The 23,998-nt window shown below is 37.0% G+C and overlaps 3 protein-coding genes and 1 long non-coding RNA gene across 6 annotated transcripts; 1 reads left to right on the forward strand and 3 right to left on the reverse strand.

Moving 5' to 3' along the window:
• The first annotated feature begins 9 nt into the window (after nt 1-9).
• On the forward strand, nt 10-5,446 carry LOC113719022 (uncharacterized). 2 transcript variants are annotated; one of them, XR_003454712.2, is made up of 3 exons: nt 13-224; nt 1,919-2,194; nt 5,093-5,446. It is a non-coding gene; the product is annotated as an uncharacterized lncRNA (long non-coding RNA). The 2 variants fall into 2 exon arrangements; XR_011823113.1 differs by having other exon boundaries at nt 10-224; nt 1,919-5,446.
• Nucleotides 2,567-6,940, reverse strand: LOC113719021 (polygalacturonase At1g48100). The gene is made up of 7 exons (XM_027243994.2): nt 6,459-6,940; nt 5,114-5,245; nt 4,486-4,713; nt 4,359-4,403; nt 4,068-4,275; nt 3,340-3,530; nt 2,567-3,131 (listed from the first exon to the last, which is right to left on the reverse strand). The coding sequence occupies exons 1-7, from the start codon at nt 6,855-6,857 to the stop codon at nt 2,739-2,741; spliced, it is 1,596 nt and encodes a 531-aa protein (XP_027099795.1). The 5' UTR covers nt 6,858-6,940; the 3' UTR covers nt 2,567-2,738.
• Nucleotides 6,941-15,173: 8,233 nt separating this feature from the next.
• On the reverse strand, nt 15,174-19,118 carry LOC113717809 (probable polygalacturonase At1g80170). Its single transcript, XM_027242622.2, has 9 exons — nt 18,793-19,118; nt 18,091-18,219; nt 17,699-17,869; nt 17,587-17,607; nt 17,280-17,487; nt 16,819-16,900; nt 16,539-16,647; nt 15,960-16,076; nt 15,174-15,763 (listed from the first exon to the last, which is right to left on the reverse strand). Exons 1-9 carry the CDS (start codon nt 19,045-19,047, stop codon nt 15,458-15,460), a joined length of 1,398 nt encoding a protein of 465 aa, XP_027098423.2. The 5' UTR covers nt 19,048-19,118; the 3' UTR covers nt 15,174-15,457.
• Nucleotides 19,119-20,217: 1,099 nt separating this feature from the next.
• Nucleotides 20,218-23,076, reverse strand: LOC140016924 (uncharacterized). 2 transcript variants are annotated; one of them, XM_072071201.1, is made up of 5 exons: nt 22,885-23,076; nt 21,777-22,089; nt 21,428-21,532; nt 21,303-21,350; nt 20,218-20,552 (listed from the first exon to the last, which is right to left on the reverse strand). In XM_072071201.1, the coding sequence occupies exons 2-5, from the start codon at nt 22,038-22,040 to the stop codon at nt 20,313-20,315; spliced, it is 657 nt and encodes a 218-aa protein (XP_071927302.1). In that variant the 5' UTR covers nt 22,041-22,089; nt 22,885-23,076; the 3' UTR covers nt 20,218-20,312. The 2 variants fall into 2 exon arrangements, with proteins under 2 accessions (XP_071927302.1, XP_071927303.1); XM_072071202.1 differs by having other exon boundaries at nt 21,428-21,484; nt 22,885-23,070.
• Nucleotides 23,077-23,998: the final 922 nt, after the last annotated feature.

The following is a 23,998-nucleotide window of genomic DNA, read 5'->3' on the forward strand; positions in this document are numbered from 1 at the left end:
AGAAAAAGTTTTAAAAAAAAAAAAAAAAAAAAACAGAGGGGAGCACTAGCAGAGAAAAACAACCTGACGGTGACGAACTTTGACTGAAAAGAATTCCAGTCTTCTAGTTCACCCCCAGTTACCGGGTCGCCAAGAACAGGAAGAATGGCACAAGCCTGAGAAGCAAATGGAAGCCTTGGAAAGCAGAATGTTTTCTGAAGAAAACGGCTTCTCTACAGTTTCTGGTAATTTCTTATCTCCGTGAACATCTGAAACTGGAATATAATAACTTGAATACATATGGGCAGCTAATGGCCTAACACATTTAGTGAATTGATCTCACTGAAGTGAAATTCATGAATTTCATACCTTGTTCTTCTAAAAATTTTAGTTTTTCTGCGTGTGAATTCTTTAGAGATTGATCTATTTGAATTGCAAGTATATTGGGATATATCTTCACTGCATTTGTTACGTGTATAAACGCAATTGCCTGTAAGAGTTAGGAAATGGTTAAGCTTTGCTTGTCAGCAGGTTGCTATCATAGTAATCAGACCATAATTGGCTCTTTATGCAATATTTTTATACATTTGCCAGTTTCAACTTTTGGTATGTGGGATTAGGAAGTTTGTATGATGTATTTAACTTTCAAAATGTACCACTTACTGTTATTCCATTTGTAGTCAATACAGCTTCTTGATAAAAGGTTAACAAGCATCTACCCTGAAGCTCATGGAAGAGTCTGGTCCCCGCAGAATCCAGTTCATAAATTAAGAAAAACTTTGCATGTATTCGAAAAAATTAACATTGTAATGTCAAAGTCTTCTATTTCTTGTGCTTGAATCACTTTGGAAGGGCAGATTCTAGCATGGAGGATTACAAAGATGGGTTATTCATCGGGGCCTGCCCGGACCTTTAAGAGGAGTCATCAGATGTAATAGAGATGGCTGTTCACTTCTCTGCATAATTGAGAGCACTATTTACACTTTCTAGTTTAGACTTATTTTGCTATCTCGACTTAGGATGACCTTGTTACACCATCTCCTTGCATAACTAGTTACTCATTCATTCAGATCTCTGGGGAAAGGATTATATGGTGTGTAATGGGCACCTCTTAGTGTAGGAAGGATCCGATGCAAACGGATCACTGGGTTAGAAGGCATATTTGGGTGCCTATACGGGGTTCTTCTGTCACCATAGTGAACATTTCTCCATTTCTTATGATAGGTTGAATCAAGGTATATTTGTATGCTAAAAACAAACTCAAACTTTCTACAAGTAGTTGAATGTTGTTTACTGCTTTACCCTTATTGTTTAAAACCTATTGCGAGTTATTATTGTTGCTCCAAGTTTAGGGACAGCTATGTTTTTCTTGGAATAAAACTCCTTTTTGACTTGTTCAAGGGAACAAAATCACCTCACAACATTTTTTTTTCTGAGAAAACTATAGCTGCACTACTATGGATCCAATGTCTCAACTTTTTGAGGGTACTTAATTACATTTATTGGATGGCTTTATATTTGAGTAATACTTGAAGAGATACTTGAATACATATAAACTGGTTGTTCTCTGATACTTTTGTGAGTGAGAGTATGCATAATCTACATGGAGGTTATTGAAAATTTATGTCTTTCTGGATAAGGTAGTTTAATGACTTTCAGTATCCAAGTGTTTGTCCCTGATCCATGTTGGTGCTTTAAAAATTTTTGCCTCCTTTTTTTTATGGATTAATCTTTCCTACACTGACAGTGCATACACTGTCAGCGTTGGATGAATGACAACCATGCAAAATTTGAATTTGAAATTCAACTTTTGCAGACATGTCATGAATCCAACGATGATAGTGTATACACTGTCAGTGTATATAAGATTTACTCATTTTTTATTCAACACTGTCATGCTTGAAGAGGATTCTAAAAGGTTTTCTAATGATAATAACAGCTTTCAGCTTAGCTCTAAGGCACTAGCAGATCTTTTGGAATCTTCTTGCAGCAGTTGCCAAAAACACTGGCATTGACGGGTTCATACTCCTTTCGAAGAAGGACGCTGCAGAGCTGTCAAAGTAGAATCTGGTAAAAGCAACTTGATGGGTTCAATGGGATTATGCAGTCAAATGTGCACTGCCCATATGGACAGGATGGAACATTAGCATACAATCTTGCTACTTTCTCTTTGCTTGCTATTTGGATTGTCTCGTAACTACTGGAGTCCTTGCAGGTACACTTGTTCCAGGCATTCCCCATCCCCCCTGCAACTTTCTCTCCAAATTGTTTCCATTAATTAATTTTAGTTGCTGGATACTCTTTCCATGACTGTGATCTTGAAATATGTTTTACCATTCCAATGAATTTGATTGAGCAGGATATGAGTATTGGTTTTTACATGTTGGTTATCCATGCATCCTTGTATGTTGTTAAGAACTGAAGATTTCAGGTGCTATACTTTTTTGTTCCTTTTTTCTGTAGCCACTTGTATAGATTTAAAACTGCACTATGCATAGCAGATACATTATCAAGCTGTAGGTCAAACTGACCTGCTGACATATTTAACATAGTAGACAAAGCTTCAATATTTTTTACTATCACACTCTAAGCTACTAAATTGTTGTATATCGAACCAATGAAGCTCATAATATCCTGGTAAATACTAATAATATCGGTATAGTATGTATTCTAACATATGGACTAATTTCTACTGATGGTGTGAAAGGGTCGGAAGAAAGAGGCCGACCACTCAAATAAATGCAACCAATATACAATATCTAACATGAATCATGATCTGCTTGAATCCTGTTGCCTGGTGGCTTACCGATCTGTAAGCACTCAATTGGAGGTTCAGTAGGAGAATACAGCTCCCCAAATGTCTGCCAACAGTAGGGGTCATACATATGGTAGCGTTCTTGCAGCGGTTTTAGTTCAATATCATTTAGAGTTACTTGCGTGCAGGGAACGTTGTCACTGCATGCCAAATGCACTGGTTTTACTGTGTATGTTCCTCTTATGTTCTCGTAGTGGATTCCTGATAGAGCCACAGCCGATGATTGATTCTTGCATGTAGTCTTGTCACAGTAGAATTGATCAATTACAATAGGAAGTTGGACCTCGGACACTATAATGTTTGAAAACAGAACTCCTTGCACTGAACCTGATCCTCCCTGTACAAGTAATATCCAAGTTAGAGAAATCTTCTATCAGATTAGGGGTATTTATAGAAATATTGCCTTTATTATCAGAAGTGGAAAAAACATCGTTGATTCAAAAAAAGTTCAAAAAGGACAGAAGTCAACTTCAATTGTCCTCAGATTCTTTCCCAGAATTTTGAAATTTCTACTGAACCAGACAAATTTGGGAGGGTAGCCATACCTGCCACGTCTTTATTCTGACACCATTCATGGTCTGATGCATAATGATATCTCGGATTGTGATGTTCGAAACACAAGCTCTGGTCTCATCTTTTCCTAGGCCTCCAATACTGATTCCATGTCCTGGCCCACAGTTTATGTTATGAATGTACACGTTTGTGCATCCAGTTTGTATTGATACACAGTCATCTCCTGCAAAGACAATCCTCTTGTTAGAAGTTTTCTAAGGCTTGGTTATTAGGTTTTATGTCTTAAGACTGGCCTGTGCAAAGAATTCTATTTTATTTCATGTTATCTGTTAGAGTTGCCCTTGTTTAGGTTTAGAGCTTCCTTATCTACTAGTAGAATCATAAACAGAAGTGCTATTTTGTGAACATGACAGCGAGTAGAAATGAGGAAAACATGTGGTAAGGGAATGTTATTTTCTCTTTGTGGGGCTGACCAACAAATCCTGTGAAGGATCTCTCTTTTAACACTCAGGCTGTGACAAGTGTTGTTGTGCCTCGGACAGAAAACCGGTGGTCAACTAGGTGCAAGTAATAGATGTATATGCTTCCAGGTGGCAAATGTAAAGGTTGGAATTTACAAGTTGTCTTACTGGATAAGGTGCAGAACTATTTTAGATAATTGGCAAATGCTGAATCTACACAATTAAATCAATTGACTAAAGATTCTATTTTGTTTGTTAATCTAATGAATTGTTAGAAAAAAAACTTGACCATGCATTACCGCAAGCAACGTTGGTACTACGGATAAGCACATCTCTTGAATTCTGTAAGTGAATTCCGTCTGTGTTGGGACTGTCTCCAGGAGATGAAACACTGAAGTTATACACTGAAACTCCAATGCAAGTATCAAACTTGAGGTGGCACTGAGGACTGTTTTGAATTGTTATGCCTGTGACGGACACATTAAAGCTTCCATAAAACCTTAGTGCCTGCAGTAAGAAAGTGTGATTTGTAAAGGTTGAAGGGTCAGGAAGTTCGAGGCTGAAGTCCTGATTGTTGTAGTTGCTCTTACCGTTGGTTTTATGCTCGGCATTTTTCCACCTAGAGAGCCCTGGATCTGGTGCAAAGAATTTGTGCTTAAAATCAGATACAAAATAAACCTGATGCAGATAGCAGGGAGAAGGAAGAGCGATAATTACAGGAATTGATGGATTTCTTCCTACTGTTCCGTTCAACGGGACAATTAGTTTTGATTCGCTGTCTACAGGATGTTGAAGTGGGGAATCTTGCCACCATGCTGCACCTCTTCCATCAATTGTGCCACTTCCCTGAATTGTAATTCCCACCAGCTTTGTAAACTGAAGCCACTGTAAAGTACCTGAGCCCCAGGCACGAGTGTTTGTTGGTGCAATTATTGTGCCATCTAACTGCAAAAGATTTGATGGCTTAGTTATGGGTAATCTGTAATATGAGTTGCTACAGAAATGTCTAATGGAAGGAAGGGGGAGGCGGGTCTTCAACCTAGGTAGAGAACCTGATTGACCACACAAGACCACCCTGGGGTGGAATATTTTACAATGCAATGCTGGAGGCAGAAATATGTCATTGGTTTTTTTCATCCAAAGTTTCTGAAATCATGTTTCTTGGTGATTGAAGCTTCGGATTGTCATACAGATCAAATTTACTGTAATCATGAGCATTGGGCATTTAGGTGTCGGTGGCAAGGAGGGGGGGGCTGAATCAATTGTGAATCAAAACATTTCAGTATGTTGAGAAGTGACTAAAATTTTCTTCATTTCTCTGCAGATGTTTGTAGGAAGAATTTACCTGGAATACAATGTCATGCTGACAATAAGGGCCAGAGAACGAAATTGGGCCCACAAGGAATACAGAATCTGATGGGACAACAATCGTTGATGCCTCAACTTTACAAGCGGCTGCCCATGCTGCTTGGAACGCCTGTAACATAAAATATTATTCCACAAGAAACTCATCAGTGTTTGTTGTTTTCAATTTGTTAATAGCCTCCACGATTCAGGTTAGAATTAACTGTAAAAATTCTTCCTTCTCTATAGCTCCTCGTCTGTCTTTCTTTTTCTAATTTTTATACAAAAGAATTTAGGCGAGATTATATGGGCATACATGAATTTTTTAAGTTAATTAGTTGTTGGTTTAGTGGAGAAGCATATGCAATCATTCTTAGTATCTCCGGTGCAAACTGCCATAACGAGAATCACTCACATGCGTGGTCCCTCCATGATTTTGTTTGCGAGTGTCTGGCCGTCCTTTTTGCGGTTACTTTTTGCCACTATATAATTCTGTGCAGCTTAGAATATGTCACAGTTACCTACCTTTTTGTCCTCGCCGTAGCGATCGAACTTGTTTATGATGAAAGTTGACCACAGAATCAAGGGGATAATATAATACCCTCTCCGATAGGGCTTTCTGAACTGGCTGGCTGGCTACCATGGCATGGATGGGTCACACTACTTTCTCTCGTCTTGTGAATATGTTATTATTCTACGTTGTCCTAAAGAAAGGATGCTTCTTCATTTTTTTTTTTTTTTTGATGAATATTCTCACTTGGAAATCATGACATGAAAACGACGATGCATTTGGATCGTGACAGAGTACTTAATGCGTTATTGATCGACTAGCAGAAGTTAATAATGAATTTTGAAGAATTTGAACTTCGTTTGTATGTGTGCAACATTTAAAGCCTTTAGTACATACATTAAATACTTGTGGGATTCACTATAATTAATTAGAGTGACTCTGTATCGGACCATATGCCCTCTGATACCAGGTTTCTCCTTAGAATCTGGCTCTGATACCAGACTTTATCAGAGCCGCATGTACTAACACTTGTTGATGCAAAAAATTAAACAAATAAAGTTGCTTTAGAAGTGACATGCATGGTGCTCACTGTGCTTGGAATGAAGCGAGTTTAGTAGGAAATTCTATGAGCATAGACAGGGTGACTGCATTGAAATGCTTTCATTTGTTTAGTTAGTCAATTCCTGCCTGCGACGAAGGAAAAGAAAAAGAAACGAGTGGTGGTGGTGGTGGTGGTGGTGGTGGTCCAGGTTCTTTTTATCGAGTGATGGCCGCATTATCAATGCATGGTAAGCTTTGCTGTCCAAGTTGAAAGCATGAAAATAATTTGAATTACCTTGGTATCATCTGTGGTTCCATCCCCCTTGGCTCCAAAATTTAACACATTGAAGATGGAAGTAGAAGGTGCATTTCCATAACCTTTCTGTGGTGGCCTTGGTGCGAGGATGGGAGGTGATGGCCTTGATGATATCGGTGGTGATGGTGTTGAAGAGGGTGGTGAGAATGCCGGTGGTGCTTTTGGGGATGGAGTTTTCTTTTTCGATTTGTTAACATGGCCATGATGGTAACCAGTGCCATGAATTTTTCCTTTCTTCTTGGACAAAGAAACTCCAATGCCTCTGCTCTGCCTCCAATGCTTGCCTCTTCTTGCATAGCAACCTTCCATGCTTGAAGACCAAATAAGAAGAACAATGATCAGCAAGAATGTGAAGTGCCTGCAGCTGATAGAGCCCATGGTTGCTGTATATTATATTGGGGAAGAAAAAGGTGGAGGAGGAGGAGGAGGGGGTAGGGCGTTTGGGTTCTCTACTTCCAAAGTATAACCAACGGAGGGGTTTATATAGAAAGGAGGATTTATGGGTTAATAAAAGTCTAAGTACTTGGGTAGATGATCAAACACACTATTTGATAATGCTAGGCATTCATGTTATATTCTCCTTTTTCTCTTTCATTCATTATTTGTAATATATACATATATTTTTTTTCACTTTTTGTGAATTTGTCTTCACTTTTATGTAACTCAAACTAACTGGGAGGTCCGTCCCTTGTTGGCATGCGGAAATGTAAAGTTAAAATGTGTCCCGTCCAACGTCCCATGCAGAACCTATCAGCTTAATTTTTTTCATTGCCTGTTTAGGCACTTTGTTCCACTAAACAATGCTAAGAATTGTTGGCTTATACAACTACAAATTTTTCTTTGTTCATCAATGAATTGTAATCATGCGATCAATCTCAAAATATCGTGTGGTGCATATTTTTCTTTTGTGGGTGCTTTAATTGCATTTGGCGAAATCTTCTATCGGATCCAACACACTCCGCAGTTATCATCTAGTCTTAATAGTAGTACCTTTCTCTGCAATTCTTTCATGGAATGTGGTATTACCAGCGACCGTTTGGTATTGACATAGTTAATGCTGTTTTTTTTTTTCTTCTCATGGCATTTAAAAAAGCCAAAAGAACACGTGAGTGGGTCTATAAGTTGTCAAGGGCACTGATTATAACAGCTCTTTATGATCACATGCAACGTTCACGGGCTTCAGTTTTGTACTTTGTCTTCTGAACCGGCAGCACTGGCCTCACGCTGGCCTAAGCCTCAAATCCCCTCTCATTTCTGATAAGCCTAAGCTTCAATGCCTCCCTTTAGCTTTTCTTCCATACTCTTCCCTTGATGGTTCTTTTGGCATTTCCCCAATGCCCTTTTCGTTTCTTCCTCCCTTGCAATGTTTTCTGGGTTGGAAAGGGTTGTGGGGCTCGTACGTGTGAACTAGATGAATTTACTGAATACATAGCGGAAAGGCGAAATGAATGATCTTTTTCTTTTCTTCTTCGTTTTTATTTTTCCTGAACTGAAAATGAAAAGAGGGAACCATAAGTTGCGAATTATGATAGTCATAATGGAATGTAGCTAGCTAGGTGTGCATGTCTTTAACTTTTTGTGAGCAAGGAGCTTTCTTGAATGTGTAAAGAAAGAATGCAAAGCTGTTAGTAGTTAGCAGCAGCAGCATAATTTATGGTAGTAGATACTACTGTTTATGTTGCGATTCTAATGTTCTACACTGTATTTCGTCTACGTCCGAGGGGTAGGATTTTCCTTTCCTTCTTTTAATTTAGGGAATCGGAATAGTGGAAACAGGAAACTGCCCTACCAAATGACATGGTAGGAACATTCTCAACAACATATACGTATTGGCCGAACCAAAAAGCGCGACAGTTGACAAATGCAATTAAGAATTTCAACAAACTGACGAAAATGTATGACTTGATGTAAGCGAAATGATATGTGTAGTTAAACTTGGCTTATCCTTCCTTGCTTCAGCCACACTATTACGCCCTGCAAAACCTTGGCTCAGAGGTTGAGAAAGGGAAACACGCACGACCCCAGATTGATCGCCCAGCGTGATCGCCTTGGGTCCTTTGACCTCCTCCTCCGTTTTTCTTGATAGCATACGGAACCAATCTCTCTCACTCACTAAAGCATTTCACGCCCCCCTGCAGAACAGACAGACCACAGCCATACATAGTGAGTCATCTACCGCAAAGGATGGCCATGTTAGATTCACCAATGTCGGGTCGACATCAGTTTCCAGCAGCTTCACCCTCAACATAGTTTTACTTGGCATTTAATGTCAAATAGGTTCAAGGGGATGTTGGGTAAATGGTTCCACCTGTGAGGATGAGGATCAGAATCGGGTATCCAAGTTAATGTTAGGTACAGCACCATGGAATTCAATCGAAATTTAAGCGTCAAGACATTTTTCTCCAATCATTCCTTACTTTTGATTTAGATTCCAAAATGATCAACTCATTGGCTGAATTATGGCCGTTCCACTTTCAAACTAAACAAGCAAAGGCAGTGGCGGAGCCAGAAAAAAATTTCAATGGGGGTAAAAATAATTCTAAAATTTTTTACCTACTCTTTTTTTAGTTTTATAAGGAAAAAAAATGTTCACCAACAAGTACAAATAATGCATATATTTCATGAAAAAAATCAAAAGACAAATTCAAAATTATTAATGTAATAATAATTTTATTTCAAAAGCAAACTAAACCATTTACAATTGCTTATTATGTGTTTTCATATTTTGATAACAGTTTACAACCTTTTCATTTTGAACTTCACGAAATATATTTTTTTGCAATATAAGTAACTAAACTATTATTCATTCAAGTGTTTTTCATTCTATTTTGTAACCGATTCTTCACTATATTCATCATTTAAAAAACCCTTTCTACGGTAGCTGTAATAGTAGATAAAATCAAAGACAACTTTAAAAGCATATAAATCAATAGATATACAAAACTCCAAGAGGGGCACACTTGAAATTATATCAAATTTTTATAGGTATTATAGAAATTTAAGGGAGGCAGTGGAGGCCTACAAACCAATAGGTACGCAATACTCCAAGAGGCACTCTTAAAATTACATCAAATTTTTATAACTATCATAGAAATTTTAAGGGAGCAGTGCGGGCCGTGCCCCCAATGTAAATCCGCCACTGAGCAAAAGGGGAATGGCTACGGCCTATATATATATATATATATATATATATATATATATTGGGAATCAAGCACCTCCTAATTGAGCTAGGTTATGTTTAGCCCCTCACGTCTTAAAGCAAATTATTTTGCTGATTGTGATTTAAGCCAATAATGCATGATATTGGAAGTGTCTTGTGCCCATTTCATTATGCAAATGTACGTACGTCATTAGAGCTTCAGATTCAGCTTGATCGAAAACGGAAACCCACCAGTGCACGATCAAGTACTTGCCCTTGTCGTTGATGTCCTGTATTTTTAATCAATAAATGTTTTCGACGTCTATAGCAGGAGCAGCATCTCTTTTTCTCTGTTTGTATTGTGTGACACAGACAATTTTAATAAATTGTGGTGTCATTCTGTTCAATCAACTAGTATTCGGAGCTTGGTCCATTCGTGCTCAATTAGTCTGCTTCCACTGAACATCTCATCCCATTGTTCGCAAGCCACAGACGGAATATCTTAATTATCCCGTTGTGCAGTCCAGTAAACGTATCGTGCGTAAGATCAGATTTGACAACCCTTCTTGATTGTCTTTCCTTGTAATCCTTAATTACATAAAATTTACAAAAGCAAATACTGTAGTGATTATGATTGAACTCGGAATTATGTAGATACAATACAAGTTCTTGCACGTCCATTAGCAGCAGCAGGCTAGGCGTCATCTTTCGTGGTTGATGCCATGGGGAAGATGAATAATTGTAAACAAAGGAGAAAAGAAGATGGCTTAATAAATTTCATTAACATTATTAATACACGTGCATTAAGTTGGACCTTCTAAGCCAATTCTCTTTTGTTTGTGGGAGAAACATATGAGTTGTCTCGTGAACTTTGGGGCCCTCTCGTGAATTTCATCATGCACGGGATGTTTTGAGCTTACTGATTGCTGATTTGTGACCGACTGCGGCTGCAAACTTTTTTTTTTTTTTTTTTTTTTTGTGCTTCAAATTCAATCTTCCCCCGTCTGTCTGTCGTGGGAAAACGTTTGGGGATGCACATCAAAGTAAAATTTTATTTTATTATTACATATATAATACACCCCTATTACAATTTATACACCGAAGAAAAAAAAAATTACAGAATACGAGAGGGAAAAAGAAAAAGTAGACCGATTGTTGTTGGTTCACGGATTGTCGAGGAAGTACGCGTGTTGAAAGCAATAACGTTTCCAATTCTTAGAGGAAACGTAATAATAAGTTGCCGCCATTTTCGAGCGATGAAAAGGATTCACCAATGCATAACAGTTTGGGTGCTGTGGTGGTGCCGTTGTTTTCTTGGTTCATGGTTTGGTGGTGTTTGTTGTTCAGCATGTGAAACTTCAGTTGGACAATTTGTTTTTATTCTGCGAATGAATGATCAGGTTTTTTTTTTTTTTTTTTAAATTTATATCGAAACCAAAAAAAAAAAAAAAAAAAAAAACTGACAACAATGAATGGTTTGTCCTGGCCTGCTTGTTTCGTGGCCAACAACAGAAACCATATCCAATGGTATTCACGGATTTCTTTGAGGACACTCACTGATCGATGTTTCTGCAATTGTGTGTGTATATATGTGTATATATTCTTGTTTTGAAGGAGGATCTGTGGCCTGATTGCCTTTCGGGTACCGCATGACTTGGCCAATAATGCAAGGAAGCTCTCATGACCCAGCAGTACACCCACATAATCAGCAATCAGCAGTACACCAAAGCACGTGCACCATCAATATCATCATCTTCACTCATCCTGGGGCCACACGTGACACCTTCCTTCTTGTATTTCTGATGGATAAATAAATCTAGCTGCAAGTCTCAGCAAAGTAATTTTGGTACGTACATCAGGGATTTAGATTAGGGGTGTGTGTATATATATATATATATATATATATATATGAAGGATAAAGTACATATTAATGTAAATTTCATGTACACAATAATGTCACCACTACCATGTTCCTAGCTACCTCCAAAGTTAAAAAAAAAAAAAAAAAAAAACGGTCAGGTCAGGCCTCACATCCCATTTTCTTCTACAAGTGACAATGGCCTCCCACAGCCACCAATGGGAATAGGGAACTGCAATTTGGACCCTTGTTTGGATTCCCAGATTTTCCTTTTTATTTTGTCATATATACTACTAGTACTAGCATATCCTTTTGCGTTTGGAGGTGGGGGGGGGGGGGGGGGGCGTCCTTGTTTGGACGAGTCAAAAAAAAAAACATTGGGAAAAGAAGACAAAAGTGGGAGCCCCTATCATATTCATATCATATGTAGGAAATGGATTATATATGCCATATAACAATTAGCCATAAAATTAGGGATTTTATGTTGTTGATTGTCGATTTGTTCTTTGAAAATCATGGTCTAACAACTATACTAAAATCTTGTTGCCCAGCTTTTTGAAAATTACAGGCACGTATTTAATTTGGTCTCCTCCTTCAGTTTAATATGTACTATGTCAATCCTATCAAACATACAAACATTTGTTGGGACACCAAAAGGCCAAGCACACTTTAATTAATGCTCCCTTCCATACTATCTATATCTATATCTATATGTATTGAAGAAGGGGTTTTTAGCAGAAACCCTCTCAATGACTTCTAAACTTCTCATTCTTTTTTCTAGATTTTTGTATTTATTTTAATATATAAAAAGTAGCGGGTTATAACCAACCCTATCACCAGTCCAATTTAAAATTTAAAACTTCCCCACTATCTACTCCATGTTATCACTTATAGTTTGTTATTTATACTTTAAATTCTTTTTACTCCTTAATTAAAGACAAATACTCATTCGTATGCTATTTTAATACAATGTTACATTTTTATAATTAAGAAATATTTGTCACCACACTAACCCTATAACCACCCCTACAAATGAGTTTTGTCAATTGCAATCACGTTTCAAAAAAATCACAAATGTACAACTAAATGTAAAGTTGAGGGGGTAAAGTGCAGCTAAATTTAAAGTTAAGAGACTTATTATATTTAACCCTAAAAAAAAATCCCAAGAACGGAACAAGTAGTGAGTTATAGATTTTTGTCTAGATTTTTGTATTTATTTTAATACATAAAAAGTAGTGGGTTATAACCAATCCTATCACCAGTCAAATTTAAAATTTCAAACTTTTCCATAATCTACTTCATAAACAATTTATAGTTTGTTGTTTCTATTTTAAATCCTTTTTACTCCTTAATTAAAGACAAATGCTTATTCACATGGTATTTTAATACAATTTTAATTCGGAAGCATACGACATGATCAAAAAACAGCAGAACCAATTAGGACTAGATTTTAGTCAAAAAAAATTAGGCCTGGATGCCACTGGCACGTTGCCGTAACTTGCGATGTCAATTAGAATTATTTAGCGCTTTTTTCTTTTGCAATGAGTTAGGACATTATAAAGTTTATTTAGGCAAACTTTGCCTCATCAGTGATTTGAGTATCAAGTTATTGAATATACTACAAATTCTATAATATCAGTCTGCTACAAAAAATAATATTTTACTAGCATGTGGTATTTATGTATAAAATTTCAGAGTTAAATCAAATATGTTTACTTATATTGTATATAATTTGAATAGTTTTTTAGCGAATATAACCATACTATGCAGGACCAACACTTTGTACAATTGGAGCTAGCAAATTGTATATCAATCACAATTTAAATTTTGCTCAATACCTGCGCAGTTGGTGAGTTCCATCAGTAACACTACATCAAACTTTTAATGTTGTTTCATACTCTTATCAACATGTGTTTCAAAAAATTGTAGGTTTGAAAAAGATACATGTGCTCGAAAGTTAGTTACGTGGTTGAGGTCAAACAATTTTATAACATCACAAGCATTGTTGATAGCAAATTCGAAGAGAATATGGATATCCGAATATACAATCATGCATACGGTAAACTTACTCTATTTAATTTAATTACTGCACAAAATTTTTAAATTTCTAATCATAACCTATACATTTTTTCATTCTTACTAGGTTAAATATTTTTGATTACTTGCTTACATTCAGAGTATTAACATAGAAAACATGTTCTATGAGTTATGCAAAAATTATGGACAACTATGTGAAGGTCATTTTTCAAAAACAGTGTGTATGCATTGTAATAACGTGGTCGATACTGTTGTTAGGTAATTAATTTGATGTACCTTTAATTTCAACAAATTTTTCTGTATTGTATATAACATTTTATTTGTCAAACAGGTATAATATTAACATACAAATCAGAGATTCCAGTGGTAACATGCATCTTAATCTATAGGACAGACATGCACGATTCGTATTTAGTTGTGATGTTTTTTATCTCAGAGAATTACAAAAAAAAAATGTAGAATTTCTTGATATATGTTTATTTTTTATAATGCTATTTATAAATTATGTAAAAAAAAATACACTAATTTTGAATTTCGCACGTACTTAATTTTCAGGACAATGGTGATAGGTTGTTCAACCAACGAATCAATTCATGCAAAGATCGTGCATTTTCATTTGTAATACGCATTCCACAAAATTTAACAGAATTAATTAAATCACCATTTTGGCTTTCCTACTAAAAATTGATTGGTGTGAAGAGTGTTCGCACTTTCATACAAGATTATCAAATCGAATGCATAATATTTGTAAGTATTTCATTTTAACAACACTTAATTACATTCATTTTTATTCATATATCATTCATTTTTTAATATAAATTTTTATTATTTTTTCATGATCTATTTTCCGAAAAAGGTAAATTTTGAATAATATACACATTCTATCATATTTCAAACTATTGTTAGAGCGATACTATATTTTAATTGTGTTGATACAAATTTTTAATATTTTTTAATTTATCCTTTTATTTTTATTTTTTTAATAACATCAGCACGTGCGTAGCACGGGTATTCACACTAGTAATACTGTACTTGAATTGGTATTCGGTTGTTGGGAACCGTCCATGTTCAATTTTATAGTAGCACCTGTACTTTTGATACAAAAACACGAAGGCCTCCTGCAACAACTTCAGGAATTTCCTACCAAAAAAAAAAGAGGAGGATGGCCGGTTCGGGTCCTTTTAGGTAGGAAGAGCAAAGAAGATGTTTTCTGTTTCTCCACATATTTTGTTGCAGAGGAGATTCTTTTGGTAGCATTAATCAAATCTTAATTGGATGGACCGACAAGTACATTATTTGCTCCAAAGGACCCAGCGAAACTACTGTTAGTTTTCTTCTTGTAAAGTTCTATAGATTGGCATATTGCAACATATCTTCATGTGCAATCAATGACAACGGATGTTTCTTTTGTCGCTCTGCAATGCAAGTGAATCTTTGGTGTTCCCAGATATCAGAAAATCGACTCCAAGGGGAACAGTTTCTTGGTGGCAATCAATAATTTGCATGCACGATGGTGATCAAAATAGTCCCACGCTTCGCATAATTGTAGTCAATCTCATCTAACTGAAAATTTTCGACAATATCGTATTCAATAACTATTAATTGAGTAATACACAAAATTTAACAAACTCAAAAAATCATGATGTTTGTGAATGAGAAATAGCAATATAATAAAAAGTGAGACAGAGAGTGGCACAGGGTGTGGGACAGAAGATCCGTTGCGAAAAATTATAGTGTTACAATAATGTAGTCTGTTTTACTAGTCTCCTGACTTGGATTCAGCATGATCCCGGTAAAGTTAGAAGACACAGTTACACTGTAAAATCTCGATGGGAACTTGAAATCTCAGGTGACTCCAACCAATGGTATGCTATTATCCTCCGCAACTAATCGTAGAACTTATCCAGTATAGTCATGCAGTAGCAGTTGCACGACGCATCTGCATCACAATTCAGTGTGAATGAGATAGCCTTGGCTGTTTTGGGCAAGCTCAGGCTCCTGCTTGACGATTTTTTCTTTGTCTGATGAGGTCAGACATTCCGCAGAGGGCTGCACGTATCCATACCCAAACCCTATGGCAGAGTTGCAATAAGTCTCTACAGTACCATCCCTAGATTCTAGGTTGATGTTGTTCAGCACAATGTGGCTGCAAGGAACCGTGTCGCTGCATGCAAATTTCATGGCGTTTTTGCTTTTGGAAGTCCCGCTAATGTTCTTGTACATGATTTCACTTATTTCAACTGCAGAACTCTGGATATAAAAAGTCGTTGTCAGGATATTTTAAGGATGAGTAGATAAACAATTGCCTGCACTTTTTTTTTTTTTGGGTTGAATTTTAGTATCATTCAGAGTTTATTCACCAAAGAGAGCAGAAAATACAAAGTCCTTCCGGTTCCCAATTAACCGGCTATTCTGGAAAACCATGAAGCTAGAGGGTGAATCATACCTGGTTCTGGCAAGGTGTCGGCGAATCACAGTAGAATTGGTCAATGATAATGGGATTTGAAACGTCATCTACTCTCACATTCTGATATCGTACCCCTCGAACATACCCGGATCCTCCCTGCAGAGCTACCATTTTTAATCATTCTCGATCTCATCGCAAGACCACACTGAGTGCTGGACGTGCTATAATTAGCAGAAACTAACTTCTTCTAATGGTATCTTTTTCTAAAGGATTATTATTGTGTCTTTTTATGAAGGATTAGAAAGAATGTTCAAGAAATTATCTTCACTTTTCCTTTTCTTGTTGTCAGTTAGCAATCCAAGAGAAAGCATTCTTTGAGGGAGTGAATTCAAGTTGTTGTAAGCCACAAAGTTTGGACGTAGCATGGTGATATCCTGTCTTAGCTAGTTAAAACACATTTAGCCTTGCTGAAATTGCAGCGACAATGAGGTGCTGCACCCTTTTCGAAAGGAGGAAATAAGATCCAAAGCTTTTATTTCCATTCTTGTGGCAGCATTTATGTACAACTAGCATCTTCATAATACTAAGTACCGCTACGACTTCAGAAGGAAAAGCTACCTGCCAAGTCTTGATCCGGAGGCCATTCGTAGTACCTCGAAGAAACGCCGTATCTAGAACCACTTTCGTCACTATGCCAACAGAGTTGTCCTTCCCGAGGCTTCCTATGCTGGTGCCATTCAACAAAGAGGCTCATCAGTACTGTGTTAAAGCTTCTCGACTTTAATAAGTTCCCCTACTTAATTGCTTCAACGTGAAAATATGATGCTGCAGTTTGAGACTCAACTGTAGTTACAAAGAGTCTAAACTGATTGAGAAATACTTCTAAGAATTAAGATACCTAATACCATGACCAGGTCCACAATATATTGTCTTCATCCTGATATCAGAGCTTCCATTAACAATTGAGACGCAGTCGTCACCTAAAGATCACCAAAATGATTATGTTAGCGCTTAGTCCTCTAGACGCTAGCTCAAGAACATGCAGTAAGATGCAAAAGTGGATTTCTTATGCGGGGCCTTCTGTAAAACTTACTCGTCAAGCCACTCATTTCAGTTCTACATTTTGATCTTTCACACCTTATTTCATCAGGAATTTACAAAAAAAAAAAAAAAGAAACAAACTAGATTACGTAAGAGCTAATTGACAGAATAGGAAACTGAATATCCAATTCAATAAATTGCTAGATCGTCTTCATCAGATAAATGAAGCAGATGGATTTGAGAATGATCTATCACAACAAGCTCGAATGTTGCTATCTCATGAAATCATGAGAGGATAATAAGGCAGATTAGTAGGACCTGTTCCTATTTTGCAATTCTGGAGTAACACGTTAGTTGATTCAGTGATATGAATTCCATCAGTATTGGGACTGTCCTCTGGAGCGGAAACTTTTACACCTGTTACACGTATTGAGTCTGATCTTGAAATGACAAAATGCATCTGTTGGCTATTTTGAATTGTAAGGCCCTTCACCCTAACTGCTGAGCTTGAATCTATAGTTAACGCCTGCATTAAATATTTACCCCAACAAATCATTTAAATGTTCTTTATTCTGTACAAGGATCATTCATGTGTTATTGTTTGAAGTCATCATCAGACTCTTACCGTTGGAGCTCCTTTGCAAGGCTTTCAAAAGGAAAAGGAACAACAAAAACCAAATGTCAGTATTTCTCTAAAGCAATCGTTGGCAAACATGTTAGTAACAAATGAGAATTACATTAGACTTGTTCTTTTTGCAGGATGCTGCCCACCATTTGCTTCCTGAGCCATCAATTACTCCATGACCTTGGAAGAGAGCTTTGCTGACATTGTAAAAACCGAGCCAAAGTCGTGGGTTTTTTGGATCCCAGTTTTTGGGCTCGGTTGGTGCAACTATTGTTCCTTCAATCTGGATTGAAGTTCATAAGAGCAGTTGGTTAGTCACAATAAACATAAGCACAGGGGGGAGGGAAAAAAAAAGTGAAGTCTCAAATAGGACGTGGTTGCAAGATTAGGATTCTCTTCTCAATGCAGCACTTAAATCTTGTCCCTCCCCTACTTTAAAAAAAAAAAAAAAAAAGGATTCTCAAGGCAGCGAAGGATCAAGTAAAGATTTTCACAAGTTACTACCTGAAACACTAACTTGCCTTCGCAAGGCCCTTTAAATCTTGTTGCAGTCACTAGATAACGCCGCCCTTGGGGAACCAAAAGCACTGATCCTCGTGTAGAACAAGCTTGATTCCATGCTTTTACAAATGCCTGAAAAGAGTATAGAGCGAAAGTCTTAACCAGAAGTTGCAAGAAGTGACCAGTCAAGCATATGTCTAATAGAATCATGAATTAGGCTGGTTCAAATGACCGTCAAATTTGGTTCCAGTAAATATATCGCTATGTCCAAAAGTCTAAATCCAGATTATCTTAAACTGAACTAAACTGTCATATTTTTGTTTCTATGATGTTTCAGTAAAGTGTATTTTTTTCCGATTGAGATACATAGTCCAGACCAGTCAACCAGTCTGTAAATAGGCATCAGATAATTTTCAGCTAATAATCTGTTTGGGCTTCGATTCATTGCATTGGAACACTCTAATCTTGACAAATTAAACACCTATAAAATATATGATCCAGTTATTGTAAAAAGCCAGTTAGCCTCTTAAAATATAATTTGTTACCCTACAAAAAGAAAAAATCCCATCAGAACCTTCCCCTCATATTCTAACCTCTCTCATGCATATCAGCAAATGAAAGAAACTGGACTTTCGAGCATTTACTTTTATCAGAACACGCTGCTGCTGGTAAGAGAGTGTTAAGAAGTTGTGTATAGTCAGTCACCTGGGTATCATCCGCAACTCCGTCTCCAACAGCACCAAAGGTATCCACATTGACGAGAACCTTGTTCCCTCTTTCACTTACCCAAAATGGCTCCTCAAGGAACTCAACATCGTCATCTCCTCCTCCTATTTCAACGTCAAAATCCTCAACTTTCCTTAAAATGTTGGCCTCCTCCGACAACCTTGCTCCTGCTCCACCTTTGCCTGTCAGGCTAAGCAAAACAAGCACACAAATAAAAACTAACTTCTTGGCCATCTTTTTATGGGTTCTGAGTGCTTTGCTAGACCGTTTGATTTACATAAACAAAATGAGGCCATTGGGGATTAATATATATCTTCAGATTACGAATTGAAAGAGGGAAATTTTGTGTGGTAATGTCTGGCTTGGCTTGAAAGTACATGAAGGTATTGACACTTTCTCTCCATATGCCTACACTTCAAGTGTAAGGTTTGAAAAATGTTTAAAGACCTTCGCTTTACTCCTCATCCACAGGCCCCCCAATGTCGTGAAACCGACCAGTAAACCAAAAAAAAAAAAATTTTCCGTTAAAAAGTCTGCCAAAATGCTTAATCGCCAGAAAGCCCACCGCCGTTTTCCTGATTTAGAAGACTTGCATCCTTTTATTTGATGTTGTGCATGAGGTCACAGACGAGGATCCCACCTGTGCATCAGCGCAGATCATCACTGGAACTTTTACCAACATAACCAATGAGCTGAATCGGCAATCAGAGAGAGAGAGAGAGACAGAGGAACCTTGATTAGGCTTTTTGAGGTCACTTAATTGGAGTAGAGAAAATTAAGTGGATTGCAGATTTGCATCCTCTGCTTTTCCATTGTGAGCGGCGCTAACAGTAAAGGGTATTATTTTTAAGCTAGAAACTTCCCATTTTCCAGGAGAATTTCAATGCCAGATATTTGACATTAAGCTAAAGCACGGTGCTGATGCTTTAACTTTTCTTCGTTAAATTCATACAAATCAATTTTTTTTCCAATTACAAATTGTTCCGCTTGCTTATTTCATCATTTAAATTATATCTGCCGTTTTTTTTTTTAATCCACATTCTCTTTTCTTCTGTCCATGACAGCAAGCTATAGAGAAGGGATGCAGGCTAGTTACTATTGTTGTTCTTTTCATTCTCGCAAGGTCCCCTGGTTTCATAATTTTTGCTCTGTCCATGCTAAAGATAGCAAGTACTAGTAGTTTTCTTTGGACAGATGCTAAAGATATAGTTCTTCTTTCCCTTGAACGAACGACTTTTCCTTGTCTGGGAAAAAAGTGAAAAATTCTTACCTGCACCGCAACATTATACGCATTAGAAGAATTTAATTTCAAATGGAAAGTCCAGTTATAAAATGCAATTATTTGTTGAACACCGATATATATATATATTCAGTCTGAGAAGAAACATCAGAGACATTCCAGGATCAGTAACCAAAGGAAAACCAAACCTTCTTGTTTTACACATCAGTGTGTATTACATAAGAAGAAAACAACAGCAACACAAGAAAGTATATGTATATCAACAATTCGATCCTATAGCCTCCAGAAGTGCTAGTGTGAATTGCATTTGTTTCCCCTCGTCAACTTTGGAAAACAGAGGAACATGGACAAAAAGAGACGTATGACCTTTCTGCTCTGCAAAACGGAGAGAATGATAGTATACATAATTACAAACGAAACGGCCTGCATCATAAGATATCATCACATCGTGGCCCTTCTTCTTCAAGTACTGCAGAATTGCGTCAACAGAGCAGGATGTCTTCAACAACCACAACAAATTAAGTTAGGGACAAACAAGAGAGAGAATTGTGAATACAAAGCAACTGAAGAAAATGGTTAGCTTAAGTCATTCACATAAGTTCATTAAACCATTATGGGATTTTTCCAAATCAACAAGAAAACAAAGATGCTTCAGGGTGTCTTAAATTAGGGTTGAATGATAACTACAGCATGGCAGAAGCGAGCACCCCAAGGTCAACTGTTTAACTGCCAGAAGCAACTCCAGACAAGTGTCTACTCAAGTACTACATGACAATTAATGCATTTCTTTGCTAAAAATGATGCATAGAAAGCTCGGTACAGATGGTTAAAAATATAATAAATGCTTGAAAAACTATGTCCTGCAGCAGGCAGTTGCATTTTATTAGTCCTCAGCTGGGCAGAAATTTCAGCAACTTTTAATCAGTTAACTGGTAATGCAGATGCTGGCTTGAAGCATACAAATTGTGAAGCTCATCTATTTTCTTATTATCTACTTTCCTTCACTGGCATGATTCAACTGCAAGACGCCTTATAGATGCTAAATGACTTGTCCATTATCAAATCAAAATGCACTTGAACGAACCCAGAATCACGGGATGCCCGGGTCATGTTAGTACCACTTCGGCGATATCATGATTAGGTGCTAATTATTAATCACATCATCTAACACACAGTAACTAACAGTTGTGGAACTGTACATATCATGAAACAGGACAATGACTTTGAGCAAACAACAAAGGAAAATTACCTTTCTAGTTTGAGTTATTCCTCCATCTCCAGGAACTATGACCAGTTGCTGGAAGAAAAAAGAAAACATTAGCCTCAACCAGTGTTGAATCAACATCACTTCGATCCAAAAACCATTATATCCACCTGAGGTTGCCATCCAAGTTCATCAGGGCAACGAAAAGTGGCCTCATTTACTGCTTGCTGTTCAATGGCAAATTTCAGTGAACCACTATTTACACCCAGGTGAAGCTGAAAAAAGTAAAGTAGGACTTCTAAATTGCAAAATCTTATACATTTCTTACAAAAATATGAGGAAAAAATAAATTAGAAATAAAACAAAAGACGAAGAAGCCACATAAAATCAGAAAAAAAAAAAAAGGTGGCTAAATTGAAATCTCTCAAACATCAAGTTGTTAAAATAAATTCAAATTGATAAGTGCAAATAAAAGTATGACCCTCAGTTCTCGAAATCAAGAGCAATGTCTAAACTGACCCAAACAACTCGTTCATCACTCAAACTATCGTCCACAGGGACCACAGACTCCAAGGCCTTGTAAAGCATTGGAAGTGCACCGTCTCCAGCAGTTTCAAGAACTAGGCAACTTCCTAATTTGACACCAGCGGGCAATCCTCTCTTTTCGACATAGCTTCTTAAGTTATTGACAATAAACTCGGTAGGATTCTCTGCAACCCCTTGAAATTTCTTGAATCCCGTCACATGAATTGTTACTGTCTGTTTTGTCCCCTCGGATCCCATTGCTTCCTTTAGGACACACAGACAATTCCCTATTCTCGAAAAGCGTTACCTGCTCATAGCAACAATTTCGATCAACAATCACAACTACCAGCCACCACAACCCACTTATACTCTCCAAAACAAGATTTAGAAAATTACATCCAAATTATATCAAACCAGTATAGATGCACCGAATGCATGATACCGAACGACTTACACAAACCGAAAGCAGAAAACCAGGAAAGTAAGCATCACGTGTAATATATCAAGTTTGCATCAATTTAATAATTACTCAGAAAAATATGTTTCCGGTCTTTATTGAAGCACCCAAAAGTTTAATAGGGTAAAAGGAGAGTTGGCACATGGCTTTCCTCATATCGTATCAATTTGCTATCTGTATTTGTGTCTATATTTAAACAAGAGGCTTGAATTTCCCAGGCTTCATCTAGTCTGAATCCTGAGCTGACGTCCTTGATAGAGCGAAAAACGGACTACCATCTCCAGTTCAAGGGATAATAGCTTGAATTAGATCACACAATTCACTCGCTACCAGTAACACTTAAGAAATTACCATAATCAGAAACTAAGATGATAGCAGAACACATTAGCAATTAGAATTCAAAGCATACAATAGACTACTAAGCCCAAAAAAGAAGGCCTACCCGATACTACTACTTATCAGCTGCATAATAAAATCCAGTGAATTTGCGACTCTTTGGAGTCATGCAAATATGGTATGGCGAAATAAATAAACACGAAACCGCAGCACTAATCAGAAAGACGTCACCAACCCAGGTGGTCATTATATCAATATACGAAGAGTTGAGAGTTTTGAGGATATATTAGCATTCAAAATAGGAATTACCTTGAATTCTGCTAATATTCCTGGAGGCGTGAGATTGCCGTATCCTGAGAGAAGAGCAATGGAGGAGAAGCTCGTGTGGTGTCGCTGTGGTTGTTTGTTGGCTGCTAAACGGCAGAAAATGCAGCTAACCGTAAACACGTCTTTGTTCGCTAATTACAAATGTGCCACGAAACTTTTGTCCGTTGCGTTCGAGTCTGGATTAAGATTGACAGTAGCTTTTGCTGGCAGCAGCACAGAAACAACGGGCGGCTACGTCACGGCCAGTGACGGAGCCGTGACGAAGCCAGGATTTTTTTTTTTTTTTTTTTTTTTAGAAGGGTCAACATTTTTTAATATGCTATGTTTAAAATAATTTTCAATCATTTAAATATATGACATTTAAAAAATCAATTTTAATTTTAATTATAAATATATATAAACTTTCATAAAAAAACTAATATTATAAAATATTATGAAAAATCAATTTTATTTCACGCATATATTTATATACTATAAATAAAAATTTTCAAAACTTAAGGGGCTATGGCTCCCGTCAGTCCCCCTTGGCTCCGTCATTGGTCACGGTCATCATCCATCCCTCCCCGGGTATTTTTCTGAAACAAACAGAACACAAGGCGATTGTTCCACGAGCTGTTGAAGGGTCTGTTTGGCATTGTTTTAGAGGGGTGTTTTAGGAGGACAAAATTTTGATAAAATACTACCTACACTAGTAGTGTTTTAGTTTTTACCACCCACAAGTTTTAAAATAAAGCAAAAACTGTTATATTAAATAAAAGGTTTTGGTGGTGGAGGTAGATAGTGGGGGTGGGTGGTGGAGGTTGCCAATGATATAGGTGGTGAACAAGGGGTATTTTGGAAAAATAGGGGGCTACGTTTGGATTTGCAATTATTTCAAAAAATTGTTCTTGTCTTTAAAGAAGAACACACTTCCTGTTAATCACAGTCAAGTTAGGCAGACCTACATCGTCTTTGCAACTGTTGACTCAATTGTATTGTATTTGGAACCTGAAAACTGAACCCAATTGTATTGTTGCCTTGTTTGGAAGTCAAGTTTTTTGTCAAGTTTGTCTGTTACAAGTTTTTTAAAAATTTTAGCTACAGTATTCTCAAAAAA

This window comes from Coffea arabica, chromosome 11c (assembly GCF_036785885.1).
Source record: "Coffea arabica cultivar ET-39 chromosome 11c, Coffea Arabica ET-39 HiFi, whole genome shotgun sequence".
Classification (NCBI taxonomy): Eukaryota; Viridiplantae; Streptophyta; class Magnoliopsida; order Gentianales; family Rubiaceae; genus Coffea; species Coffea arabica.